General features: G+C 38.6%; 2 protein-coding genes across 14 annotated transcripts in view; one reads left to right on the top strand and one right to left on the bottom strand.

Moving 5' to 3' along the window:
- Positions 1-3,824, bottom strand: part of LOC104691463 (zinc finger and BTB domain-containing protein 24) — a 71,733-nt gene extending 67,909 nt beyond the window's left edge. For 7 of the 11 annotated variants that reach the window (XR_002047155.3, XM_010403020.4, XM_010403026.4 and 4 more), the window contains exons 1-2: positions 3,720-3,801; positions 2,313-2,442 (exon numbers count right to left, since the gene is read on the bottom strand). Coding sequence is in view for 10 of the 11 variants with exons in the window: in XM_010403020.4 (XP_010401322.3) it covers positions 2,313-2,429 (117 nt within the window). In the remaining variant the exon portion in view is untranslated. The other 4 variants (XM_010402968.4, XM_010402993.4, XM_010402974.4 and 1 more) reach the window with 4 other exon arrangements.
- A 90-nt stretch (positions 3,825-3,914) lies between these two features.
- FIG4 (FIG4 phosphoinositide 5-phosphatase) overlaps positions 3,915-23,574 on the top strand; it is a 52,864-nt gene continuing 33,204 nt past the window's right edge. For 2 of the 3 annotated variants that reach the window (XM_010402930.3, XM_019290056.2), the window contains exons 1-8: positions 3,941-4,110; positions 12,166-12,264; positions 12,480-12,603; positions 15,564-15,720; positions 16,978-17,028; positions 19,714-19,862; positions 21,807-21,935; positions 23,435-23,535. In XM_010402930.3, coding sequence (XP_010401232.1) covers positions 4,042-4,110; positions 12,166-12,264; positions 12,480-12,603; positions 15,564-15,720; positions 16,978-17,028; positions 19,714-19,862; positions 21,807-21,935; positions 23,435-23,535 — 879 coding nt within the window. In that variant the 5' untranslated portion in view covers positions 3,941-4,041. Of the gene's footprint in view, positions 4,111-12,165; positions 12,265-12,479; positions 12,604-15,563; positions 15,721-16,977; positions 17,029-19,713; positions 19,863-21,806; positions 21,936-23,434; positions 23,536-23,574 lie in introns of all 3 variants that reach the window. The other variant, XM_010402938.3, reaches the window with a different exon arrangement.

Below are 23,574 nucleotides of genomic sequence, written 5' to 3'. Positions count from 1 at the left end.
AAACAGACAGAACAAAACCAAACACATAACGCAAAGAACATATTTTCACATGATAAAAACAATGGAAATCTACAATTGGGATTAGGGCCTCAGAGTTACACATTGGGCAAACACAAAACACTCTTCTTAGTACCATCCTCTACTTTGTATTACCCAGCATTGCTAATATACTGCTACTGCCCCTTGTAGCTAATTATCTCCAAAGTAATTAGACTGTTTGTTTCAGAGTAACTCTATCTAAAACTCAGCTATGATTTGACCACAAATTCCTATGAGAAATTCCTTAGGACTAAAATTTATTATCTTTAGCCTCAAAGCAAATTATGATGCAAACCTGCCCAACCCTGAGTGGGATACATAGGAACAATATTTTTTCACTAAAACAACAAATGCTTAAAAACTGTCCTTGTTAGTCCACAGATCTGGTTTGATACTGACAAAATCTTTATCATTTACATGAATCCAGAGGAACCAACATAACTGAGAGCTGAGGCCTCCAAGAGTGATTATCTGAATGGGATTTTGCAGAACTCACCATCTTCCACCCTTAGGATTGTGCCCTTTTTTCAGAAGGGCATATAAGAAGACCCATTTTGACAGTTTGTTTGTCCTTGATAAATTTTGTGATAAAAAATAGCAAAACCCCACAAATAAATTACATTCCCAGTTAGGAGTGTATCAACAAACACTCCAGCCTACTCAGACCTTATATCCTACAGGTGTGAGGAGAATGTATTTGGCTTTGCTTTAAGGGCACTATCTCAAATAGGACAGATGCTCTGCACATCAGTCATATATATAAAAAATATTATCATAAAAATAAACTATTTAATTCCCTGCTTTCCTGGCAAAGCCTGTACGATTTCAACCCTTTGTTATATATTAATGTCAAACGTTTACTGAAGGCAATGGTTGAGAATATGAGAATTTTTTTGTAATGTCTTTCGGTGAGAATTTTATGGTGGTTTGGTCTATAAAACATAAAGTTACCTTTTTCATGTAAGGTTAAAAATTTGATGTTCATTTAAAACTAGATGAGTTAGTTCACTGTAGTTTTCTACTGAGCTGAGGGCACTTTAACAAGTGCATATAACCATAAGACATGTTATAAGACAAACTTGTACCAAAAAAAAAGAACTCCCTTCAGCAAACTGAGGCACTAATGCAACCCCACATCTGGAAAAAAAAACAATCTGAAAAGTTTAGGATTAAAAACCATCAAAGTTTTCTAAGTTAGGGAGGCCACAAATTATTTTAGAAAAAGAGAGACCTTGAATTACAGTTAAAATGTAGTGCAGATCCTTTTATCAAGACTTGGTGGATTTTGAATGTTTCCAAATACAAAGATCTGTAATATCTCATTGCATGTCTGTAAGTCATTACATTAACCTGAACGTTCTTTTACACCAATTTATCTTTAACCTGTCAAGTTTATTAAAAATTAAAATATTTTAATAGCATTGTTCTGGTTTTGGCTGGGGTAGAGTTAATTTTCTTCACAGTAGCTAGTGTGGGGCTGTGTCTTGGATTTCTGCTGAAAAAAAAGTGTTGATAATACAGAGATGCTTCTGTTACTGCTGAGCAGGGCTTACACAGAGCCAAGGCATTTCCTGATTTCCATACTGCCACACTGGCGAGGAGAGTGAGGGTGGATGGGGAACTGGGAGGGAACACAGCTGGGAGGGAACACTGACTGACACACACAGATATTCCAGAGCATACGGTGTCATGTTCAGTATAGGAAGCTGGGGAAGAAGGAGGAAAGGGAAGTACTTTTGGAGTGATGGTGTTTGTCTTCCCAAGTCACCATTAAGTGTGATGGAGCCCTGCTTTCCTGGGGATGGCTGAACATCTGCCTGCCCATAGGAAGAGGTGAATGAATTCCTTGTTTTGCTTTGCTCGTGTGCATGGCTTTTGTCAACCCATGCATTTTGTCACCTTTACCCTTCTGATTCTCTGTCTCACCCCACCAGGGTGAGTAAGCACGAGGCTGCATGGGGTTTGCTTGCTGGCTGGGGTTAAACCACCACAAAAATATAAACAATCCAGATGTCAATGCCAAAAGAGAAGAAACGTTTTGAGCAACATGTAACTTTTAGTACAATAACAACATTTTTAATTGCAATTGACTGGTCACTGAAGGCAAAAATTAGTCTCATTAAATGAGACCAGAATTTTTACCATCCTCTGCAGGATTTGAAGAGTGGCAAAGGTAAAAACCTTTTGGTAGCCCTGTTAAACTAACGTTTTGAAAAGAAAAGTAAAATTGTTAGCAGAATATCTGAAGAAAAAACTTCTATCAGACATCTTACTGGCTTTCCAAAGACAATAAAGCAAGTGGGCTTGGACAACAGAAAGGATTGTTCAGCTTCATCTTCATCAAAGATGTCTGTAAAGGGCTCAGCTTGTTTTCCCTCTTGTGAAGCCATGTGTTTGCTAAGGCTAGAAGGAAAAAAAGAGTTTGTTATAAAGTACAGCAGTTACATGTGTGTAAAATGACCTTAAAATGGAATTGAATTACAAGGTAAATGGATTTGTAAAAAAGACAGCTTTTAGAAGAAGAAAGAGCATTTAGAGAACATACACAATGCAACCATCAAAAGACAGAAACCCCACTTCTGAAAAACAAAGGATTGTCAGAACAATCCCTGATCACCGACTGCTGATATGACTTTTTCTTTACTCTTATATTGCTTGTTGCTCTTTTTTAGTTGTTTTGTTGATTTTTCCTTCCTGCTCCAATTACCACACGATTGTAACTTCCCTCTGGTCTCTGAAATGAACCATGGGCCTGTCAAGACCTTTGGTTTTGTGCTTCAGACACAGAACGGCCCCATCATGGTCAATGGAACTACTCTCTTTGTCCACACAGGCAGGCACACGAATAATAACAGAATTAAATCACAGTTCGTGATGTCTTCTGTCATCCTCTCACATATCCCAGCTCTTCCAGGAATGCGGGTGGTTGCAAGTCCAGTGCTACATAACAAATTAAAACCGAAACAAGTTTCTAACTAAGGTAAGTTGGAAGAAAATTTGCGTGGAGCTTTCAAACAAAATGGAGGCCAAACGTGACGAGCTCGCTGAAGTTTGTTTGGAAAAGGCGAAACAAAACCTCGCTATCTTCAGAGGGCCACTTCAATCTCACAGTCCCAGCAAAACCCACACGCAACCAGTCAGCCCAGCACAGCCCCACACAACTCCCAGTCAGTTTTAAACTAAAATAAAAACTTCAACTAAAAGAATCTACTTCAGGATGAGAATCTGAAAACGTTGGTCTTGAAACATCAAATCCAAATGTTCAGGCACTTTTGCAGTAAGCACTTCAATATTAAAAAAAAAAAAAAGCCTCCACATGCGAACCAACTCCCCACTGCCCCGACAGAAAACTCACCGGCTGAGCTTTACCTGCCGCTCCCAGCAGTCTCACTCCTCCCCAAACCCTCCCAAGGGTCAATTTCGTAATTCACAAAACCCACCACAACCAAAGCAAAGAATTAAACCATGAACACACACCCCTCCACACACACCCGGTGAGAACCCCCCTCCCGGTGGGAGACCCGTCGTGCGCGCCCCCCGCTGCCGCCACGGCCTTGCGCGCCTCCGCCGCCCCGGCAACGGCCGAGCCCTGCCCCCTGCTCCTGGCCCCGCCCGCTCAAGGAGGGGCGGCGGGGCGTGGGCGGGGCTGCGGAGCTGTTCTTGGTGCTGACCGTGCTCACCTCGCGGGGAGCGGTTCCCGGCGGGAGCAGGGAAAGTGAGAGCCAATGCGGATGCGGTGCCGCCGCCGCCCCGCCCCCCCGGTGCCCCGCTGCCGCCGCCGCGCCCGGAGCCGCCGTTGCCGAGGGGCGGTGCCTGACGCGCTCCGCGACGCAGGCGCGCTCTCGCGGCCTCCCGTGGGCGCGCCTGCGCGTTGGCGCACGGCACTTCCGGGTTCCCTCGGTGCCGGCCGTGGTTCTCCGCTCAGCCGCGCCGTGTTCCTCCCCCGGCTCCCGCTGCTCCCGGGCTGCTCCCGGGCAGCCCCCGCCGCGCCTCGGGGCTGCCATGCCGGTGGCGGCCGCCGCCCCCCTGATCAGCTCCGTGCAGAAGCTGGTGCTGTACGAGACCAGGGCTGTAAGTAGCGTCCCCCCCGCCGCCGTCGCAGGTCCCGGGGCTGTGGCCGCCGCACAGCGCGGGGGGGTGTCCGTGCCCCCCCGGCGTGTTGGCTCGGCCCTGCCCGCAGCTGCTGCCTCGGCTGCTTCCTGCAGCTTGTCAAAAACTTCTTTTTGTGTGTTGGGATCTGGTTCTTTTTGGTCACACATTCAAAACAGCTCAACAACTTTAAAAAAAAAAAAGTTTTTAAAGTTCTTGTTTTCACTGTGTGTCTGCCTCGTGGCTTAAGCGAAGGAATGGCCTCTGGCAGGCAGGTCAGCGCAGGACCCTCCGGTCTGGGTGCTGCCGCGGTGGGAATGAAGGTTGGGCCCCTGCTTGTTCTGTCGTGTGGCTGCTGTCATGCAGCCAGGAGAACAGGGCTCCCCCGTACCAGGGGGAGTTAAAACTGGACAGCTGAATGTGTCCAAAATTAATATTTGAATTAAGAATGGCTCAAGTGGTTACCACCCGCACCGACGTGTTTGCTGCTTATGACACATTTCAGGCCTCATTGTCTAAATGGCTGGCGAAAGAGCTTCCAGAGTTTTCATTCTGACCTCTGGAAGTAAGCTCTTCAAGATTTTCAGCATTCCTTATGCCCTGGTGTAGAAATTGTAGGCATGTGTTACTCACAGTAATTTTTTGTCATGGACAAAGGGGATTGGAGGTTGGAGTGGTAATTGCTGCTTTAGCCATGTGATGAGCACCGTGTGAGTTAGACACTAATTCTTGGTGTAAATACCACTGTGTTTACCATTTCTTAGCTCCCAATCAAATTTCTTCATGTTTCATAGTGTGCTGGTTTCCCCTTGTTTCATAGTATGTTGATTTTCTTCATTTGAGGTAGTTTTGGATAGGGTTAGGTACCTCAGCTTCAAATGCAACAGTTAGGTCTAGTTCCAAGTTCAGATGTTACCTGTACTGATAACAGAAAGATAATATATACACTGAAGCCCCTTGGAAACTTCCCAAAATGTCACAGATGCAAGAATGATCTCAGTATAAATAGGAATCTGACTTCCAGCTTTTTTTCTGTCAGAAGCAGGTTTGTGCTTTTGTGATAATTCCCAACTGAACAGCCTATGAAACAGAGAAGGATTAATTAATGCAGAGTTATTGTTACAAGTAAATTTTAAAAATTAAGGTTACATTCCAGAAAGTCTTTCCAAAGTGTTAACTTTTTTACCTATGCCTAAATGAGTTTTGAAGGCTACCTTATTTATCTTTCTCACTGTTGCTGGTAAAGGCTATTTTTTGTTCTATTTTCAGCTAAATTATTGTTACATGTGCATAAGGGTCCGGGGAAATGTGATTTCTGAATCAGGTCTTGTATTACTCAGTTTGGTTGTTCTTGGCTCACAACTCATGCTACATCTCAGCTGAGATTTGGCCTTTTGTGACAGGCATGTGTGGATACCTGGCCTGCTTCTCTCTGAGCTGTGAGGCTCAGTTGCTGAGAGACAACATGCTGTGTGCAGGGCCAGTGTTGTGCTTTGGAGTTCTGTCGGCTATCTGCCATTCTCTAGGCGTCTCCAGTTGATCTTGTTATTTCAGTAACCACAGTCTTTTACATCTGGCCAGTGGTAGCTGGCAGTACCTGCCTGAATGGGTGGGTTTGTCCATGCTGTGCTTTGTTCAGCATTCGGTTAGGGGCAGGTCCAGTAATCCTGATCACTCCAGGAGGTAAGATGGTTTTCATCAGCTGTGAAAGGCAGTGGTTCACGGATGAGCGTGTGCTGTTTGAAATGCCTCAGCTGAGCAAGGGCATCTCAAAGCTTTTACTTCAGTCACTTCTTGTGAGTGATGAAAATGGAATTTTTTCCCTGAGTAAGGTTTTGTTTTTGCTTTAAAAAAGTACAAGTTGAAGCACTTTGTGGTTTGATATTCAAATTCTAGTAATTTTTTTCAAAAGAAAAAATTCAATAGGAATCATGTTGGTATGATTATTTGAAAAGACTTGATGCACTTAATAAATGCATAGACTAAGACATGTTAGAAGGGACTTCTGGAGATCACCAAGTCTAGCCCCCTGCTCAAAGCAGCTTCAACAAGAGCATATTGCTCAGGGCTGTGTGCAGCTGAGTTTTGAATACCTTCAAGTACATAGATTTTACAACCCCTGCAGACCACTTGAAAGAGTTTGTCTCTCTTATCTACACCTTCCTGCTACATGGTTTTAGACAGCAGCAAGATGCTGCCAAAGCTTTCTGAAGGCTGAAAAAACCTAAACCCAGTTCTCTCAGCCTCTCCCAGTGCATCATGTGCTCTGTCCTGTGGGTCATCTGGGTAACTCTCTGCTGGAATCACTCTGGTATATCGGTGTCTATCTTATACTGGGGAGCTCAAAATTGTGGACTTCTGGTTTGATCAGTCTCTGTTACAGCTCATTCAGTGTCATGTTGTGCTGCTGACAAAACAGCTTTTCCTGGAGGTGTTTCCTTTGCATAAGGTCTCACAATCATGCGGTTGCCAGCTGTGACAGTCACTGGTACAGCATAAGCATCACCCAAAAATAAAAATGAACAGCTTTCTCCTGGTTCAGGTTGCTCTTCGGGTTTCCCTAAGGCCATAGGCTTGCTAGATCCAGCATGTGGGATTTGGAGTTGTATCAGATACAGGCTAACATGAGACTGTGTCCTAAGATTGCTGGTGCAAAGAAGGGATGATTTAAGTTGTCAGCAGTGAGAGAAACAGTGACGTTTACACTGGTCATACAGCTTATTCCTGTCAAGCCCCTCTGTGTTAAAGCAGGAAGAGATGAAATGGATGAGAAAGTGGAAAAAGTGGAAATGGTTTACAGAGGGTTTCTTTGTTTGGATTTCTTTTTAGATAAAAATACAGTAATATTATTCAAGTCAAAGAGGGTAGGTTCTGGTAGTGTTATTAGAGTCAAATGAGAGACTGCAAGAGGTGAGGAGAACTGAATTCATGGTGTCAATTGAATTAACAGAGAGCAAAAATTGTATTTTCTATTAATGCTTATATTTAGAGTAGTTGCTGAAACCTATCTTTTCAATGATGCTTTGGGTCAATAAATGCATGGAGATGTTTACTGTATCTCCTCCTTGTCCTAGGAGTTGAAAGCTTGTTTAGAAGTAGTCAGAAAGATGAACTGAAGGTTTTATTCAGAGCAATGCCGATTATCTTTTGTTTTATGCATATATTGATTACTGAAGTGTACACCAGAGGGCACTAAAGATATTCGAGCACTATGAGTAATAAAAGACAAAAGATATTTTCCTCTCCAGGAGAAGATGGAACTTTTGTGTTTCCCCCAGATGATGCCCACCTGAAAGCTGTATGTTAGTTCACTGGAAATTGTCATTCCCCTGAGGCAACGTGACATTGAACAAGACAATTTATGTTGTCTCTATAAAGGCATATCACTTGCCTATCTTTCAGGATATGATGAGGCTTAATTAATAGTATTTTATTCTAATCAGGTTCTTTTACAGCCTCTATCTCCACAGTATCCAAATGACTCACACAAGCTTATTGAGTAATGTGACTGGCATAATTACCTGTAGCTATTTCTGCCCTTTATTCACCAGGGAAAACTATGGACATTTGTTGTATTTTAAATGTGTTTTTTTCTAATAATAAAAATGTAAACATTTTTATATTAAAAAACTCCAAGGTTGCATATTTAATGTTGAAGTTAATCTGTGGTCAAACTGGAGAAACTTTAATGATTATATTCAATATTCAATAGAATATGATTTCACAGAAAAAGCTATAGGATATTTACTGAATTATGAAGCACACTGATTTATATGGATCAATATCTGACACGTTTAAAAAATGTTGAAAGTAGTGAACAGCCTACTGGGCAACCATTAGCTATCATAATTTTCTAGCTAGAAGTGGCTGTGAAATGTGGTCTCTCTGGAATAGTTTCATTAGCAGAAGACAACTCCTTTCAGCTGACTGTCCTGTTCCCTGTGTATTGGCATTCTAGGAGTGGTGGTGATGTCGTGGAGCAGAGGATGGAATTGGGACGAGAGGAGGAGTTTTGTGCAGCTCAAGAAAACACTGTTTCTGCCTTAGCTGTCTTGATATACTGCCAGATATATGGGTACAAAGTAGAGAAACTTGATCTACTTTTCCATCTTATTTTCTGTGCCTGTCCTGTTGAGGAGGGGGAATGAGAGAGCGGCTGGGTGTGGGTCCAGCAGATGGTCAAGGTGAAGCCACTTCTTCAGGGCTTTGTGTTTTTAGACATATCCATGGTCTTAACAGGTATTGTTTGCAAGCTTTTTGTCTAAGGTCATAAGTGTTTTCTTTATGCTTTTTGCAGATTTCAAAATTGTCAGTATTAGTGTACTGCCTATTTTTCAACTACTAGTATATTTTTGCTTTTTTTTTCTCCTGCTGATTAAGCTGTTTGTAGCTTTTTAACTGAGGATTGAAAAAGTTTTTTGCTGTGCTAACATTTCTTAATGATAATTAGTCTATAAAAAGAAGCAAATCATAGTTTTAGACCAGGAGTTCTAAGAAGTAATCTTAAAGAAAAGGAAAAAAAAGAAGTGAGCAGAATGTTTGATTTCAGAACTATTATCCTGCCATTAAAAAACAACAAATGGCAGTAAGAAGTTTTTTATTTTGTTTAGACTCCTTTTAGAAGAAGCCGTTTTGTTTGGTTTGGCCGAATCAAAAGATTGATAAAAGATAGTGCAAAGCCTTTCAATTAGATTGCTTTGGTTAAAATTCAGTCCCAGGTGGAAGTGACTAATGACTGTTCCAATCTTGTGGTTGCTTAGTGATAACTGTGCAATAAATTAAGCTTCAGTCCAGCTCTTGTAGCTGCCTGGTGTGTTGCCATGGTTGGTAAAGTGTGCTTGTTAACAAATTTCAGCAAAGGCCAGGGGCAGAGTAAACCTGGAAGCAGCATGGGTCACCTCAGGTATGGTTGGAGGGGCTCTGGCCCGAGCAGGGTGGGGGAGCCTGCACAGTTTCTCCTGAAGTACTGTTCTCTGGAAAAAGTACTTTGTTGGTCAAGGTTACCTGTTTATCTAAATGCACTGGCTGTGCTGTGGAGTGGAATTGTTCGAGACACTTGGGAAATGCTTCAATTTATTCAGTTCGACTTAGTAATAAATAGAATGAGGTGATAAGGATAAGTACTCCCAGAAAGGTTTCCGTAGCTTTTTCTTTTTTTTTTTACTGTAATAATTTCTGTTAATCAAAAGAGTTGTAAACAGTACAACACATTTTAGCTTTGATTAATTTTACAATTATATTACAACCATAGAAATTTATTAGCTGTTACATGCTCAGTGTTGTGTTGATTTGGTATTTTTCTTTATAATTTCCTAGTATTCATGTGATGGGAAATATAATTGCAGCACATGTCACTGGTATGGTTTTATTTGTGCTCCGTGTCATCCAGAAAGACAGACTTATTTATTCATTAGATGCATAAATTAGGTAGCAGAAACAGCTAATGCTGAAGTGTCTTTTTTGTGTATTTTTTTGTATTGTTAGTTTTCATACAATCTTTGTTTTTCTTTCAGATCTTGAAGGTTGAATATGAGTTGGCATGTCATGCTGTTTTTCAAGTAGTTCTGGGGTTGTTAGCCAGTCCTGAAAACTTCCCAAGTGGAAGTCTAATTTTGGGTTCCTAGTTTTGAACACTAACCCAAATTCAAAAGTTTTTGCAGATATTTCCTTTATTACTTCCACCAGAATATCCTCTGACATGCAGTGGTTAAAATTTCCATTTGCTAAAGAGAGATTTCTCGTTGCCTGCCTTATTTTAAGTCCATTGATGCTCAGTTTTGATGCTGCTCTCAAGTGACCTTCCTTAATACATTATACAGTCTGGGTCTCTAGCTTAAACCCTGTAAATTAGTCTTTAAATGACTTCAGAGAGCCTGTTAAGTACCATTCATTATGGTGGTTGCTTCCATGGTCTGCAGGTACAATTACTCCTCATCTAATCTAACTCTGTTGCTGTTCTAAGCAGCAGCAGCAGCACCTAAAGCTGGCCCTGTAGCTGTGCATAGTCCTCTATTGCAGCTGCCAGGGTGATGGGAGTGATGCATTCCTCATAGCACTTCTTTATGTTTTATTGGTTAATTAAAATGGAAATGGAGAAGTATCCAGCTGAACTTCCTTAGTAATAGCATTTGCAACTCTATCCATATCTCTCTCTTTATCCCTGTGTGTCATGTGCGTTCCAATTTTAAATGTGTTCTTCGGTCCAAACTGCCATTAGGACAAGCATCTTAGAGTGGTGCTCTTATATTTTTATTCAGTGTTATTTGTTGGTAACCATAGGTGTCACTTTGGGAAAAAAATGCACTCATTTAGCAGGCTGGACATAGTGGGACATCACTGAGGTGTATTGGAGTATTATGGAATACTTAAAATTGTTTAGCTTTAATTAACTAACAGTTTTCTACAAATGAAGAAGCTGCACTCTTGAAATGCATACCAACTTATCATCTGTGTATTAAAAATGAATATGTGTCCCTCTGCCCATTCACTTTCTGCTGCATGAAGAAAAAGGTGATATAATGGCATGGTCAAAGCAAGTGTCTGTCTTGGTTGGTTGGTGTTTCTTGCTGGTAGTGGGTGATACCAGCAGAAGAGCTGTACCATTCAGTGCCATGCGCTGTCCTTACGATTTCCCTCCTGGGAAGCAAGAGCTTGGCACTAAGGGATCTCCTGCAGAGGCTGCTCTGAGGAGGGCAGGCTGGGGAGCTTGGGCCATGCACAGCAGCACTGCTGGAAAAAAACTGTGTAGGAAACACTTTCTTGTGCCAAAATGCTGCCTCAAAGACTTCAGCGAGCAAGTGTTGTGATGGCATATGGCTTTGAAGGGCCTTCTTACTGTCATTTGGGAGTAAACAGCGAAACTTACCACTCAGCACTGTAATGTCAGTGTACAAGGTGGAGCCAGAAGTTGGTGGTGTTTCTTTTTATGGCTTTTAAAGTTAAGTATTTTATTTTCCTATTTAGAGCTTACTGACTAGATGGTTTGTGAATTCAAGGAAGCTGGAGAGGGCTTGAAGTTCTTCTTTCACCTTAAATATTTTGAGAGTAAAGATGTTGCTTAACAACTAATTGATATAAATTGTGGAATTGTGAGGTTTGTATGAATATTATTATTGATTTCCTTTCCCACATCTTAAATCCATGTGACTCTTAAAGTTAGGAGCTGACTGCATGGATCCACATGAATTTGCCATGCTTTCCTACTAGGCTGAGCATTATTAATGAGTTCTACCTTGCTGTGCTAGCACCACACTGGTTAAATGAATTAGAAAAATGAGAGCTACTTTTAGCAAGTCAGTTCTGCAACCTGTGCTTATTGTTAATTCCTCTAAATGTAGAAATTAATTTATAGTTTGATCTTCTTACATGAAAAATACATATACTATATGTTTATCTGTGGTCATTCTTTCATATTTTAAATGTGAAATAAAATAAAGCTCTTATTTTCTTAAACAGTAGTATTGTTAATCAGAAAATTTTGGTACTGTAGAAGAACATTGTTGAGAAGACTATCATAGCAAATATAAATAAAAATAGAAGAAAACTTGCAGTACTGAAGTAGTTACAATTTTTCAGTGTTTAGTATGGATCAGGAAAGATTAGTTGACATAAATAGCAAAGGAGTACAATATAGCAGCAGAAGTTTTAGATCATGAGAAGTTAAAAACTCATGTATAAGCTTCTGCTAAATTTTACAAAGTAAATGGGAAGATGGTAATGGCTGGGGCAGGGTGTGGTTGGACAGTGCATGGTGTAAGTTACAGTTTATCTTCTCTAAACAGGTTTTAACCTTTGATTTTAATTTTTTTTTTCCTCCTTGTACAAAGGAGAGAAAGAGGTCTTTCAAGTTGTAAAGGTTGATTGCATACAAATATACCTACCTAAGATACTGGTGTCTAAAACAGTTTATTAACAGTCCATATGGAATATTGCATATTTGATGTTAGTAGGAATGGAGCTAGTCTAGACAATATGTAAATGGCATTGCTTTATCTTGTGTAATATTCTGATTTGTTTTGTTGGTTTTCTTTTATGTAGCGGTATTTTCTAGTTGGAAGTAATCCTGCAGAAACCAAATACCGTGTTTTGAAAATAGATCGCACTGAACCAAAGGACTTGGTTATTATTGATGATAAGGTAAGTGCCTCTATATTTAGTTGCTGGGCTTTTTTCCCTACTTGTTCCAAATAATACTGGCTACTTGTTGGTAGCACTGAAATGGGAAACAAAGAATGTAGAGCAGGCCTTTGGTTTATTGTATATTTCACAGATTAAGCAAATTCTTCTATTCTCTGACATGAAATAACATTTAACAACCAAAACAGTAACTTCTGTGACTTTTTATTTTGAAGCATGTTTATACACAACAAGAGGTGAGGGAACTACTTGGCCGTTTAGATCTGGGAAACAGAACAAAGATGGGGCAGAAGGGCTCTTCTGGGTTATCTCGAGCTGTCTCTGCTTTTGGTATAGTAGGTAAGTGTTTTGATGGATTTTATAAAATCTTTTGTTTTCCTAGGAGATGAGGCTTATTGTATCATGCTGTATATCTTTCTGTCTCCCCCTGATTTTATTTATTTAAAAAACTAAAGAGGTTTGAGAAATTTTTCATGCTCAAAAATAAGTAAGTTTCTGTGTATTTTGTGAAAACAAGTGGCCAGTACAGGGGTGAAAGTTGTGCTGTAACCAGTCTTTTCTTTGTCACTAAGGGACAGATCTAGGAAATAGCCAAACTCTAGAAACTTGGTTGAAGATCTCACCAAACTCAGCTGATCTTTGAATACAAATCATGTGGAACCTGGCTCCTGAATTCCAGAGCTCACAGAATGCTTTTTAAAGAGAAAATGAAAGTTGACATTCTTTATTAGGCTGTATTTCTTTATCACACGCTATTCAGAAAGATGACTTTTCTTTTTGGTTAACTTTTTGCAGTGACATATTTAAAGATTTCTTTTTCGTGTTTGAACAAGTATAACTGACTGGTATGTCAGCTGAATTTTAAAATGCTGCTCAGCTGTCCATAATCCTCAAGCACTGCTTCAGGGATTTAATAGCTTTTAACTTCATCTGAAAGTCACTACTTTCCTGCCTATTGTCTGATACTGAGGTCAGTGTATTGATGGCTGATGTCTCTGAAGTAAATGTTAATGTGTGCTGTGACAGCTCCCAAGAATACCTTGTGGTTTATTAGAGTCAATATACACCTGGACATCTAAAGCCAAAGCTGCAGAGAAAGTGGAGAATGCAATTACTTTAAAGGATGCCCCGGAATTTTGGATAACAATCAAAACATAATACAATTCTATTCTAATCTAAAGTGGCAAATTAAGCGACTTTCTTCTGCATTCTTTTTGCCTGTGAAGCATTTTGGAACTTATCAATGCATCCAGCTTTTCGAAAATTCATCAGATGGTGTTTATGTTCCTTACTGGATTAAGAGTATTCATAATATGGGTAGACCTAAAGGAGCTTCTAACAGCCTTGCATCATTTGGTTTGGTTTTTTTTGCACAAGCCATAAGTGCTCATTATCTGATTATGTGATAATATGTTTGGTTGGAAAGTGGTTGTGATCAATTAAAATTTTGCATCCCAATTGTATGACTGTTTATATGAACTGTTCCTCACAGGAGAGTTTCTATTCTGTAGCTGCACAAATGTATTGGTTAACAGATACAGTATATTTATTTCTAGATGACTTTTAGAAGTAACAGACTCTCTATCAGATTATATACTTCCAAATTATATGATTTAGGCTATATCTGTATAAACATGTAATTTGAGGAAATGCATCTGGTTGTTTATTTCTGCCTCCTGACTCAGGTCATAAGAACAAGGCTATTTTTTGTAAAATTGCAAAGAACAGCTTTGTTCTGTCCTCTAGTTATTTCATTAACCAGATGCAGCACATTCAGTGCACTCAGAATGGGGGTGCTGATAGGCTGAGTTACTGTGTAGTGTTTAAAAGTAGAAATTACTTTTAAAGGGAGGGAACCAGGCCAAGGAGAAAGGCTCCATTGTTTATCAGACTTTGGTATAATGTTTGGTGAAATTCAAAGGATGGAGGCTGTTCACATAAGTGATTTCAGTACCTGGAGGATACAGGAAGAGCTGTGACTACTATGTAACAACTGAAATTCAATAGTCTGACTGCTTCAAATGGAAGGTTTGTTTCTTATTGTCAGCAGGGCCTCCTGTCTTTGTGCAGGTGAGAGCATTTTTCCAAGGGGGGCTAATAAGGTGGAAGAAAAGATTGCTCTTCATTCGATCACGTTGCAGCCTCCAGCAGTGACAGGGAGGAAAATGTGTTCTCTCCTCATCCTTTTTCTTTACTTTGTAATGCAAAGCTAAAAGAACTGAATATAAATACAAGTGAAAATATGAATTGTGAGGGTCTGTTTGTATCATGTCATCATCATCATCACCTCCATCTCCAGATTAATTTTTTGAGAGTGCAGTAGTGAGTGAGTTTCAAGCTCTCAGCCACCTATCAAAGCAGCTACCTCCAAAAGCTAATTAATATAATTTATTACTTATTAAAGCATATTACTGCTGTACTAGACTATATTTACACATTTGAGTTCAGAGCTGGTTATGTATTTCTATTTTTCATTTGAATTTCTACATTTGTGTTGTATTTAAAGGTTTTGTTACACTTTTCCCTAATCATATATAATAGAGGTGTCCAAAGAAGGCACTCCATGAAGAAGCATGGCTATGCCCTGCAAGGAATGAGGGTGGAGGCTTCAGAAGCCATCTTTTTATAGGCAGTAAAGCCAGATACTGCCTGTTCTACCTTCTTAGCCTTCTGCTCTTCAGCAGGGTCAAATGTTGATATCTGAGAGAGAAAACAGGAAAAAAAAGGAGTACCCCTGATACTCTGAGTGGCTGATGTGGGGGAGATGCTGCTTTAGTCAAGGAATTCAGTTCTCTGCTGTTAAGGAGAGGTGACACAAAGGTGTTGTTGTACCCACAACTCCTTTTGCTGTTTTGTGTCCCTCCTCAGCAGAGAATATATGAACCTGAAAAGAAAATTGGAGACTGGGATTCTTCCTTGCCCTGGAAAATTAACCTTTTGGTATTTGAAGTAAATAGAGTATGCCTCACTCTGAACAATGAGAGTCCTATAGAAAGCAAATACAAGTATATTGGTAGACAGAAACATACTCCAAATTTTCAGTGTCCTAACTCTGCTGCCTAGTGTTAAAAATACTCACAGTGAGAGGGGAAAGAAGTAGCCTAGGTATTTCATTGGTCAATGGGAGTGAATTTTAAGACTCTGCGTGTGTGTATATATATATATATATGCATATAATATTAAGAACAAACAAAAATTCTTTGAAGTCTTGAAATGATTCTGATACTGTTTTGCTAAATGTGTTTTATCAAATAGACACAAACATGCAACTAAAAGCACTTTAATGCTTTTTTTAAAAGGTTTTGTCAGGTTCTTAGAAGGCTACTACATTGTGTTAATAACAAAAAGAAGAAAAATGGCAGATATTGGTGGTCATGCAATATATAAAATAGAAGATACAAATATGATCTACATTCCAAATGACTCTGTAAGAGTCAGTCATCCTGATGAGGCCAGGTAAATAATGCTGGTAACCAGTCTATACTTTTTGAATATTTTCTAAGCAATGTTGGACTGCTACTAGAAATTTCAGTTATGGATTCTTTTGTATTAGTATGTCATTCAAGCCATTTTATCTCATTGGATGCAAAATAGGCTACAAGTTACGTGGCCTCTTACCTGGAGAGTAAATTCAACTGTCATAGTCTTCTAGAGTTTATTGTCCACATCTCCATGTCACAGCTAAGTTTAGCAAATCTGCACCAAAAAGTATCAAATATAAGCATTGTTCCTACAAGGGCAAAGTAATGCTAATACTGGTATGTACTGTTTGGGGCACTGATCTTTTTTTAGTAACTCTTGCATGATGTTAATCTCACCTGAAGAGATCTTTTGTGCCCTTCAAAGTGCTGAATAGATTATTAAATGATTCTGTGCTATCAGAATCTTGTGAATGTTGCAGTTGTAAAGGGTGGTGAAATGATTCACTGGTAAGTTTAACTGCTTCTTTCTTTTTGGGAACTTCTTTATGAAGACAGAAATTTGAGCCTTTATGTTTTTATCAGGGTAGGGTTACTTTGCTTCTATGAAATAGCAGGCAACTGGTATTGATAAACTGCTTTTCAGTCTGTATTGTGTGTGAATAGTCAAAAAGCAATGGTTTATGATAAACTGATGTCAGGTAATGAACCAAGCCAATGGTAAATATTAAAAAAGCTTCCATTTTAAGGTGGGATTGATCATAGACATCAGTCTCTCCTCTTAGTGTGCAGCAGATCATGGTATCTAACCTACATATTTATGGTGTCAGCCATTTTATCATTCAGACAGTGTTACAGTTTCTTTTGGGAATTTGCTAAGGCTATGACAGATTGTACGAGATATTTCTTTTCTTGTTCATTTATTTGAGAGTAACTGAAAAATTTTATTTCTTTTATAGTATTTTTGAGAGTTTGGTTGTTTAAATCCTGAAAATTTTGATGTGCATATGTGGAAAATAGAACCACAACTTTACAACTGCCTAAAGAAACAGAGTATGTATATGAGTAGACACTAGTTGGGTTTTTTTTTAAAAAAGGCTATTTGATTTATTTAATCCATATGCTGGCATTCTAGTGTAATTACCTGTCAAAACAATTACAGTAAGATAGGAGGGGAACATAGGGCAAGAATCAATATTTATGTGTAGTTTCTTTTCTTTGATCCTCTGAGTGACTTCTTATGGTCTGTCTGGTTAAAATAATAATTTTTTCTGCAACTTGAATTATTTGCCAGGTATCTGAGAATCTTTCAAAATGTGGACCTTTCTAGCAACTTCTATTTTAGGTAGGTATTAGTTACTACTCCTTTAAAAAAAAATGTGCACTTACACTTGGTATAAGATTATAGGTTTTGTTTTTGATACCCAAGACTTTTAGGTTGGTATTCTGGAGAACTAAGACACATGATCATGCTGCTGGTCCATTTTCGTCTGTGTATTTTGAACCTGCTTTCTCCTTCAACCAATTGGCTAGGAACTTAGTTTCCATTAGGTTAAAAAATATAAAACTATTAATGCCATGGAAAAAAGCAGGCACTGAAGCTACTGTTTCCACTGACTCTTCAGCCTTGTCAGATTATGCAGAAGTTCTCTCTTTGGAAAAGTATTATATTTCGGGGGGGTTGCTTGTCTTGTTATTTTTTCTTTATTGGTCTCATTTTCCATAAATAAAACTTTGCCTTGATTCGGGAGCAAAGATAGAGAAATAGGTCCTGATTTAAGATACACCCTTTATGGGGTATGTCTTTCATAGGGCCTTCTAGGCATTGCAGTTCTCTTGCTTATTGTTTCATAAATGCCATACCTAAGACAATTTTCTGTGTCCCAGCTACTATTACGTGAGATTTTTGGGACAGCACAAAAATGGGAGAAATGTGGTGATAAACCTGGCAGTAAGAGTTAGAAGACTGGATGACTTAAAAAAAAAAAAAAAAAAAAAAGTAAAATAATCCCTCTTGCAATTACCAAAAGGTATATCAGTCTAGAAGATGCTTCCTCTTGGAGAATGAAGACTTTCTGTCACAGCTGGATCTGTGAAGATAAAACCTACCCAAGTTTTATGTGTGTTTCATGTTTTTGCATGTGAAAGATTTTTTGCAGTATGAAACCTGAGGTTTTTCTTCCATGCTTTGTCTCCCAGCCCTAATACTATACAACTTCCCCCACTCCTACCACTTTTGCTTGGAGATGACAAATTTGTACTGTTTCTATGGTTGTACATAGAAGGGGAAGGAGAAGATTCTTACATGACTTTAGTAAACACATTTATCATAAAATGAATCACAGAATGGTTTGGGCTGGAAGGGACCTTACAGATCATCCAGTTCCAACCCTGCTGCCATGGATAGAGACATCTCCCTCTAGACCAGGTGGCTCAAAGCCCCATCCAGAATGGTTTGGAAGACTTCCAGGGATGTGGAATCCACAACTTCTCAGGGCAACCTGTTCCAGTGTCACAGTACAGAATTTCCTCTTAAATCTCTCCAGTTTTAGTTTGAAACCATTCCCCCTTGTCTAATCACCATCTGCCCATGTAAAGAGTTGCTCTCCCTCCTTTTTATAAGCCTGCTTTAATTACTGGAAGGCCATAGTGAGGTCTTACTGAAGACTTCTCCAAGCTGAAACTGGAGAATTAAGATAAACTACATATTTCAAATTTCTTGTACAGAAAAAAAAATGAGTAGGTGACTTACACAAAAGTATGTTTTTGGCACAAATCCTGTGTGGCATAAATGAAAACTTTCCTACTGGCAGATAATTTACTGATTATGTTTTATTTTTCATTACAAGAACTGTTATCATAAAATGTTTTTGTGCTCTGTGTTTTAACTGCATATTTAGCTTGATTTCCACTTTCAAAAGGAGAAACATAGGATGTTACTAGTATTCTTTCTTATTGTTTAGAATCTTTTAAATTGATCAGCTTCATTGAAATTGTTCTTGGCTGAAAGCCTAACACATTTTTCTGCATGATTTTCATATAAATGCTGAGGAAAGTCAGAAATCAGTTATAAGAAAACATTTGGAGAGTGGGGGAAACAGCCTTTACATGTCTCTTCCTGGGACACTATTTAAAGATTCTGTTATATGCAAACAGAGCATGTTACAGACCTTTTTTTCCCAAACAGATGGGTCAGGACATTGTTATGGAAGTATGGTGGATGCATGGGTTACACTTTATTATCATTAGTGATAAATCTAAATGTCTAATGTTTAAATAACTTTTTAGATCTTTAATGAATATCCAGAACTTACATGAGGACCAATAATCATTGATGCTGTCTTAGACTAAAATGGAAATCTATGAGTATTTGTGATTTAAGTGTAGTGTGCATTTGGTTTCTCTTTGGGAAGAAGCCTAGTTGCTTTAAAAATTCAGCAATTAGTATGGAGTGTTATTAAAAGAGACATGAGATGGAAAATTTGTAACTCTTATGGAACTAATAAAAAAACCCCTTTTCTTTATTCAGCAGCCACTGTCTTAAGATGCATCTGTGCTGCAATCATAAATTTGGGGACAAATACAATTTTTTTTGGACCAGGCTTTTGGCTATTTTGAGTTCAGGTAGCAATTAGAAAGTAGCAGCACTTAAATCTCAGAAAAATGAGGTTGTCAATGTATATGGATATTTCTGGTGGAATAGCTCTTAAAACTTCTGGAATGCTTCATAGTGAATTAAGCTTCTTGATATGCTTCATTCAAAAGGCATGTTTAATTTTCAGTTAAAAGAAGAACATAAACACATTTTCAGCCTTTGTAAACTGTAAACAGTTTCTATGTTTGCAAAGTTTCTTTTGGAAATTATTTGTATGATTTGCCAGTACAGAATCAAAATCTGTGTATCTTGTTCAGAAGTCTTTTCTATTGGATAAAATAGTACTGTGTTAAATATAAGTACAGATGGAGAGTAAGGGCTTTCAGAAAATTCTTCTGCATCTACAATTACTAATAAATCTTAACTGTCTATCAGTTACAGCTATGATCTATCTCACTCCCTTCAGTATAATCTTACTGTCCTGAGAATGCCACTTGAGACATTAAAAACTGAAACAACCCAGACCCGACAAGAGAGCTTTGATATATTTGAAGATGAAGGACTTTCAACACAAGGGGGAAGCGGTAAGAAAGCACATCTAATTAAACTGATGTTGTTGGTCATTTTAAGTGCATTGAGTGTATTTTAAATTTGTTCCACTTAGGTTTACTTTTGAGAAACATTCAGGCCTTCTGTTGTTGTTCAGTAGTCTCCTAACAGTTGTGAGTTAATAAAAGGTTTTGTAAAGTGTCACTTACAGACATTTCAATTTGAACAGTGCGATTTCTAGAGGTGTGTAGTCATTGTTTTAAATTACATTGCAACTCAGGGAGATGACTGAGCATGCTGACATTTTTCAGCAATTGATTACTCAACTGACTTCTGAGTCTCCTAACAGGAGTGAGTTATAAAGAGAGTGGGAAGCAGTAACCGATTAAGTACCAATACATTTTTTCATTTTAGATTGGAGAATACTGACAACAGAGGAACTGTACAAAGTTAGTGTCATCTTGCTGTAGCAACCCCTGTCAAGAAGTCTAAGAAAAATTACTCATTTCAGTTCAAAACTTCAGCCTTTAGTTTGGGTCTAACATAAGAGTATAAAGATGAGCAGCCAGACAGAAAAACTGTTTTCTCTCCCATTTACTTTGCATGCCCCCACACACACACGTACAGAGAAACTTTCCCCTGAAATTCTTAATGTTGGATTTTATTCTGTTGAATGAAACTCCCATCCCCCCAAGAAAAAGGTATTAGTAACATGATCATATATATCAAGATACCAGAAACTGGTTCTCAAATGCTACAATATCAGAAAGGACTGTAAGGAGTAAAGAGAGCAATAATTCCTCTTCTGGAAAGACTCATATCTGCAACATCCCTCAGGAATCCTTACAAAGGCACTGTCTCTCTTATGTCTTTGTAAAAACAATAGGAAATGAAGATGCCCTAACCTTGACTCCATCAGCAGTGTGTGCTAGTCACATATATATTCATAGAATATGTGTAACAAATAGCCACCTGTCATTTAAGAATAAATTGTCACCAAAGAAATGCTGCTAGGAGTAAGAAAAAGGGAAAAATTGCTGGCTAAGTGCTTGTGACCAGCTTCTGCTGAGTGTGTAAACTCACAAAAATATTTTGGTTACATGAATTTTCCCTGGGTTTACAGTAATTTGGGTCTAGGTACCAATAGTTTTTTCAACAGCTGCATTTTCACCTGTAGTCTGTAAGGAGAACTCATCTTTTCCCTCCAGCAGAACATTTGACTGTTGCAGTTCTCTGCTATAATTGGCATTCATACTGCTACGATATAATTTGTCCTGTCAGAAACTTCATTTGAAAAAAGTGTACAAAACTATAGGAAATAGTATTCTTATCCTCTTTCTTCTAAGTTTCAGATTCATTCAATTCCCTCTACCACCTTTCAGTGGCAGTTGTCATCTTGGTCCTTGTATTTGGAACAGAAAAAGACTCAGATTCCAGATATATTAGAAACAGAATTTTAATTTGCAGGTCTACAATAGGTGTGCTTCTCGGTGTTAGTGCAAATTAGGGAAACTGTGTTGAATTGTGTGAAAAAGGATTGATGTGCATTATCTTCCATAACCTAGCAGGTAATTAGAGGTGACCCAGAACTGAGAAGCTTATAAAGTCCTCCTATGAGAGCATTTTTGCCTTAACTGGAATTCACAGCTTGTTTTCCCTTGTTATCAAATCTCTTGGTGCTACTATGCAGACATCTCTTTTCAGTACTGAAGTATATCAGTAACTTCTGCATGAAGGCACTCAATCACAACAGTGACTGGCAACTATAAAAAACTGCAGATCCTCATAAATGCTGGACTTCAGCATGTGCCTGGAATTATATGTGTTTGCCAGCCTTGAGGATGCGAGTAAATGATACACTGAATTGCAGTCAAGGGAAAATCAAAATGAAAATCCAGTGTCCTGGATTTTAAAGCCGTCCAATGCAGGTGAACTTGTTTCTTAATTGCTAATGCATTTTCATTGTAACAACTTCCTAGGTGTATTTGGGATTTGCAGTAAACCTTATGAAAAGTATGTGTGGAATGCCAAGCTTCTGGAAGCAGTAAGAACTGCTGTTCATCGTGACTGGCTGCTGTATATTATTCATGGATTCTGTGGGCAATCAAGTATCCTTCTACTGTTGTAATGAATTTCGATTTATCAATTTAAAAAAAAACCCCAGTTTGAACACTGAATTATTTCTTTGTCATATAAATACCATTCAATTTTATAATTATTGTTTGGCTTTCGTTTTCTTTACTTTTCTAGGTATTATGCTAAATAAGAAATATAGTTATTGTAAGAGGGCCCTAACACAGGTAGACTGCATTTTCATTGAAGGTCTTTTTTAAGCATGGGGTTTAGTAGTAAAAAGCTTGAGAGGATTTTTAGGCTCAGCTGCATTTTTTTCATAGATGTTTGAGGAAAGGGAGAAAAGCTAAGCAGAACTGAATTGCTGACTGATCTGGTTTCAGCTGCGTTTAAACCATGACACTGACATAGAAATGCTCTCCTACTAATCTTCTCTAAAACATTTTTTAATAACTGAGATTTGCAGAAATTCTTGTATTTACTGTCCTTCTGTTGAAGATGATGATAGAACTTCAGCCCTGCTGTGTGAAGAGGTACATGTTAAAGTCTCTTTTCTTGACTATATACTGTTTTAAATAGTTAAATGGGTCTATGTACACTGTAGCAGGAGGAGCAAAAGTCCAAATGCATACCACAGTCCAAAGAAATGTTGTGTTATGTGATAAGAATTTAGTGTGTTATGAAGACACTGTAATTTATTCCTCAACAGTATCATGTTAGTTCAAAATTTCTGGGGAAGCAAATACAATTATGAAGTTAAGGTTAGTGGTGTCTGCAAAATTTAATTTTGCTTTTTTACAATTGTAAGACTGTTGGTCATTGGCTTAGTCCCCAGACAAAAAGCTCTATCTGTTTCCACATACCACTGTTTCATTTGTGGTCTTACTTGATCAAAGCTGGATCTGACCACCAACATTATGCCTGCAGCTGCTTAGTGTGTGAGCAAATGTCTTCTTTCCTCTTTCTTGTGTCTCCCTCACACTGAGGAAACAGTGATAGAATCAGATGCCTAGTGTAACTATCAGCTTGTTTTTAGTAAAATATAAAGACTGTAGCCTGTTCGCCTCTGGCTTTCAGTTGTTGTTGCTTAAGTAGTTGCAAATTGATCTATTTTTCTAAACCAATAATTACAGGGTGACGAATATACTTCATCTGAAAATGAAGCTCCCAAGTTTTAATCCCAGTATTCACAAAAGCAGCATTTGCAATGCTAGGTATATCTTGTATCTATTTCACCTCCACTGTCATTTCATGAAATAGAAATGTTGCTTCTCTTCTGTATGTTCTGAAAAGTGGGTGATGTATTGCAATGTAGAGTCTCTTTTCAAAGTTCTTAAAACCGATTGTTGGAAAGGGCAATGTTCTCTTCCAGCTGCAAAATAAGTTTGGAAGTGATGCTCATCACTGTTAAGGTGATTTTAGTAAATCAGATTATTTCAGTTTCATACACCTTTGTTAGAACTTATTTTGGTGTGCATAAGGTAAGTGAACAAAAAATTGCATGTGACGTGTAAACCTTAACTTTTCTTTCAAGAGCTGTTAATATATGGTCGCCCTATATATGTCACTCTGATAGCCAGAAGATCAAGCAAATTTGCTGGAACACGTTTTCTGAAACGAGGATCAAACTGTGAGGTAAATAAAATACGATTTTAGGGGTTCTTTCCTCCTGCC

The sequence above is a fragment of the Corvus cornix genome, chromosome 3 (genome assembly GCF_000738735.6).
Source record: "Corvus cornix cornix isolate S_Up_H32 chromosome 3, ASM73873v5, whole genome shotgun sequence".
NCBI lineage: Eukaryota > Metazoa > Chordata > Aves > Passeriformes > Corvidae > Corvus > Corvus cornix.
Note: the sequence above shows the minus strand (reverse complement) of the source record. Positions and strands in the feature narration are given on the sequence as shown.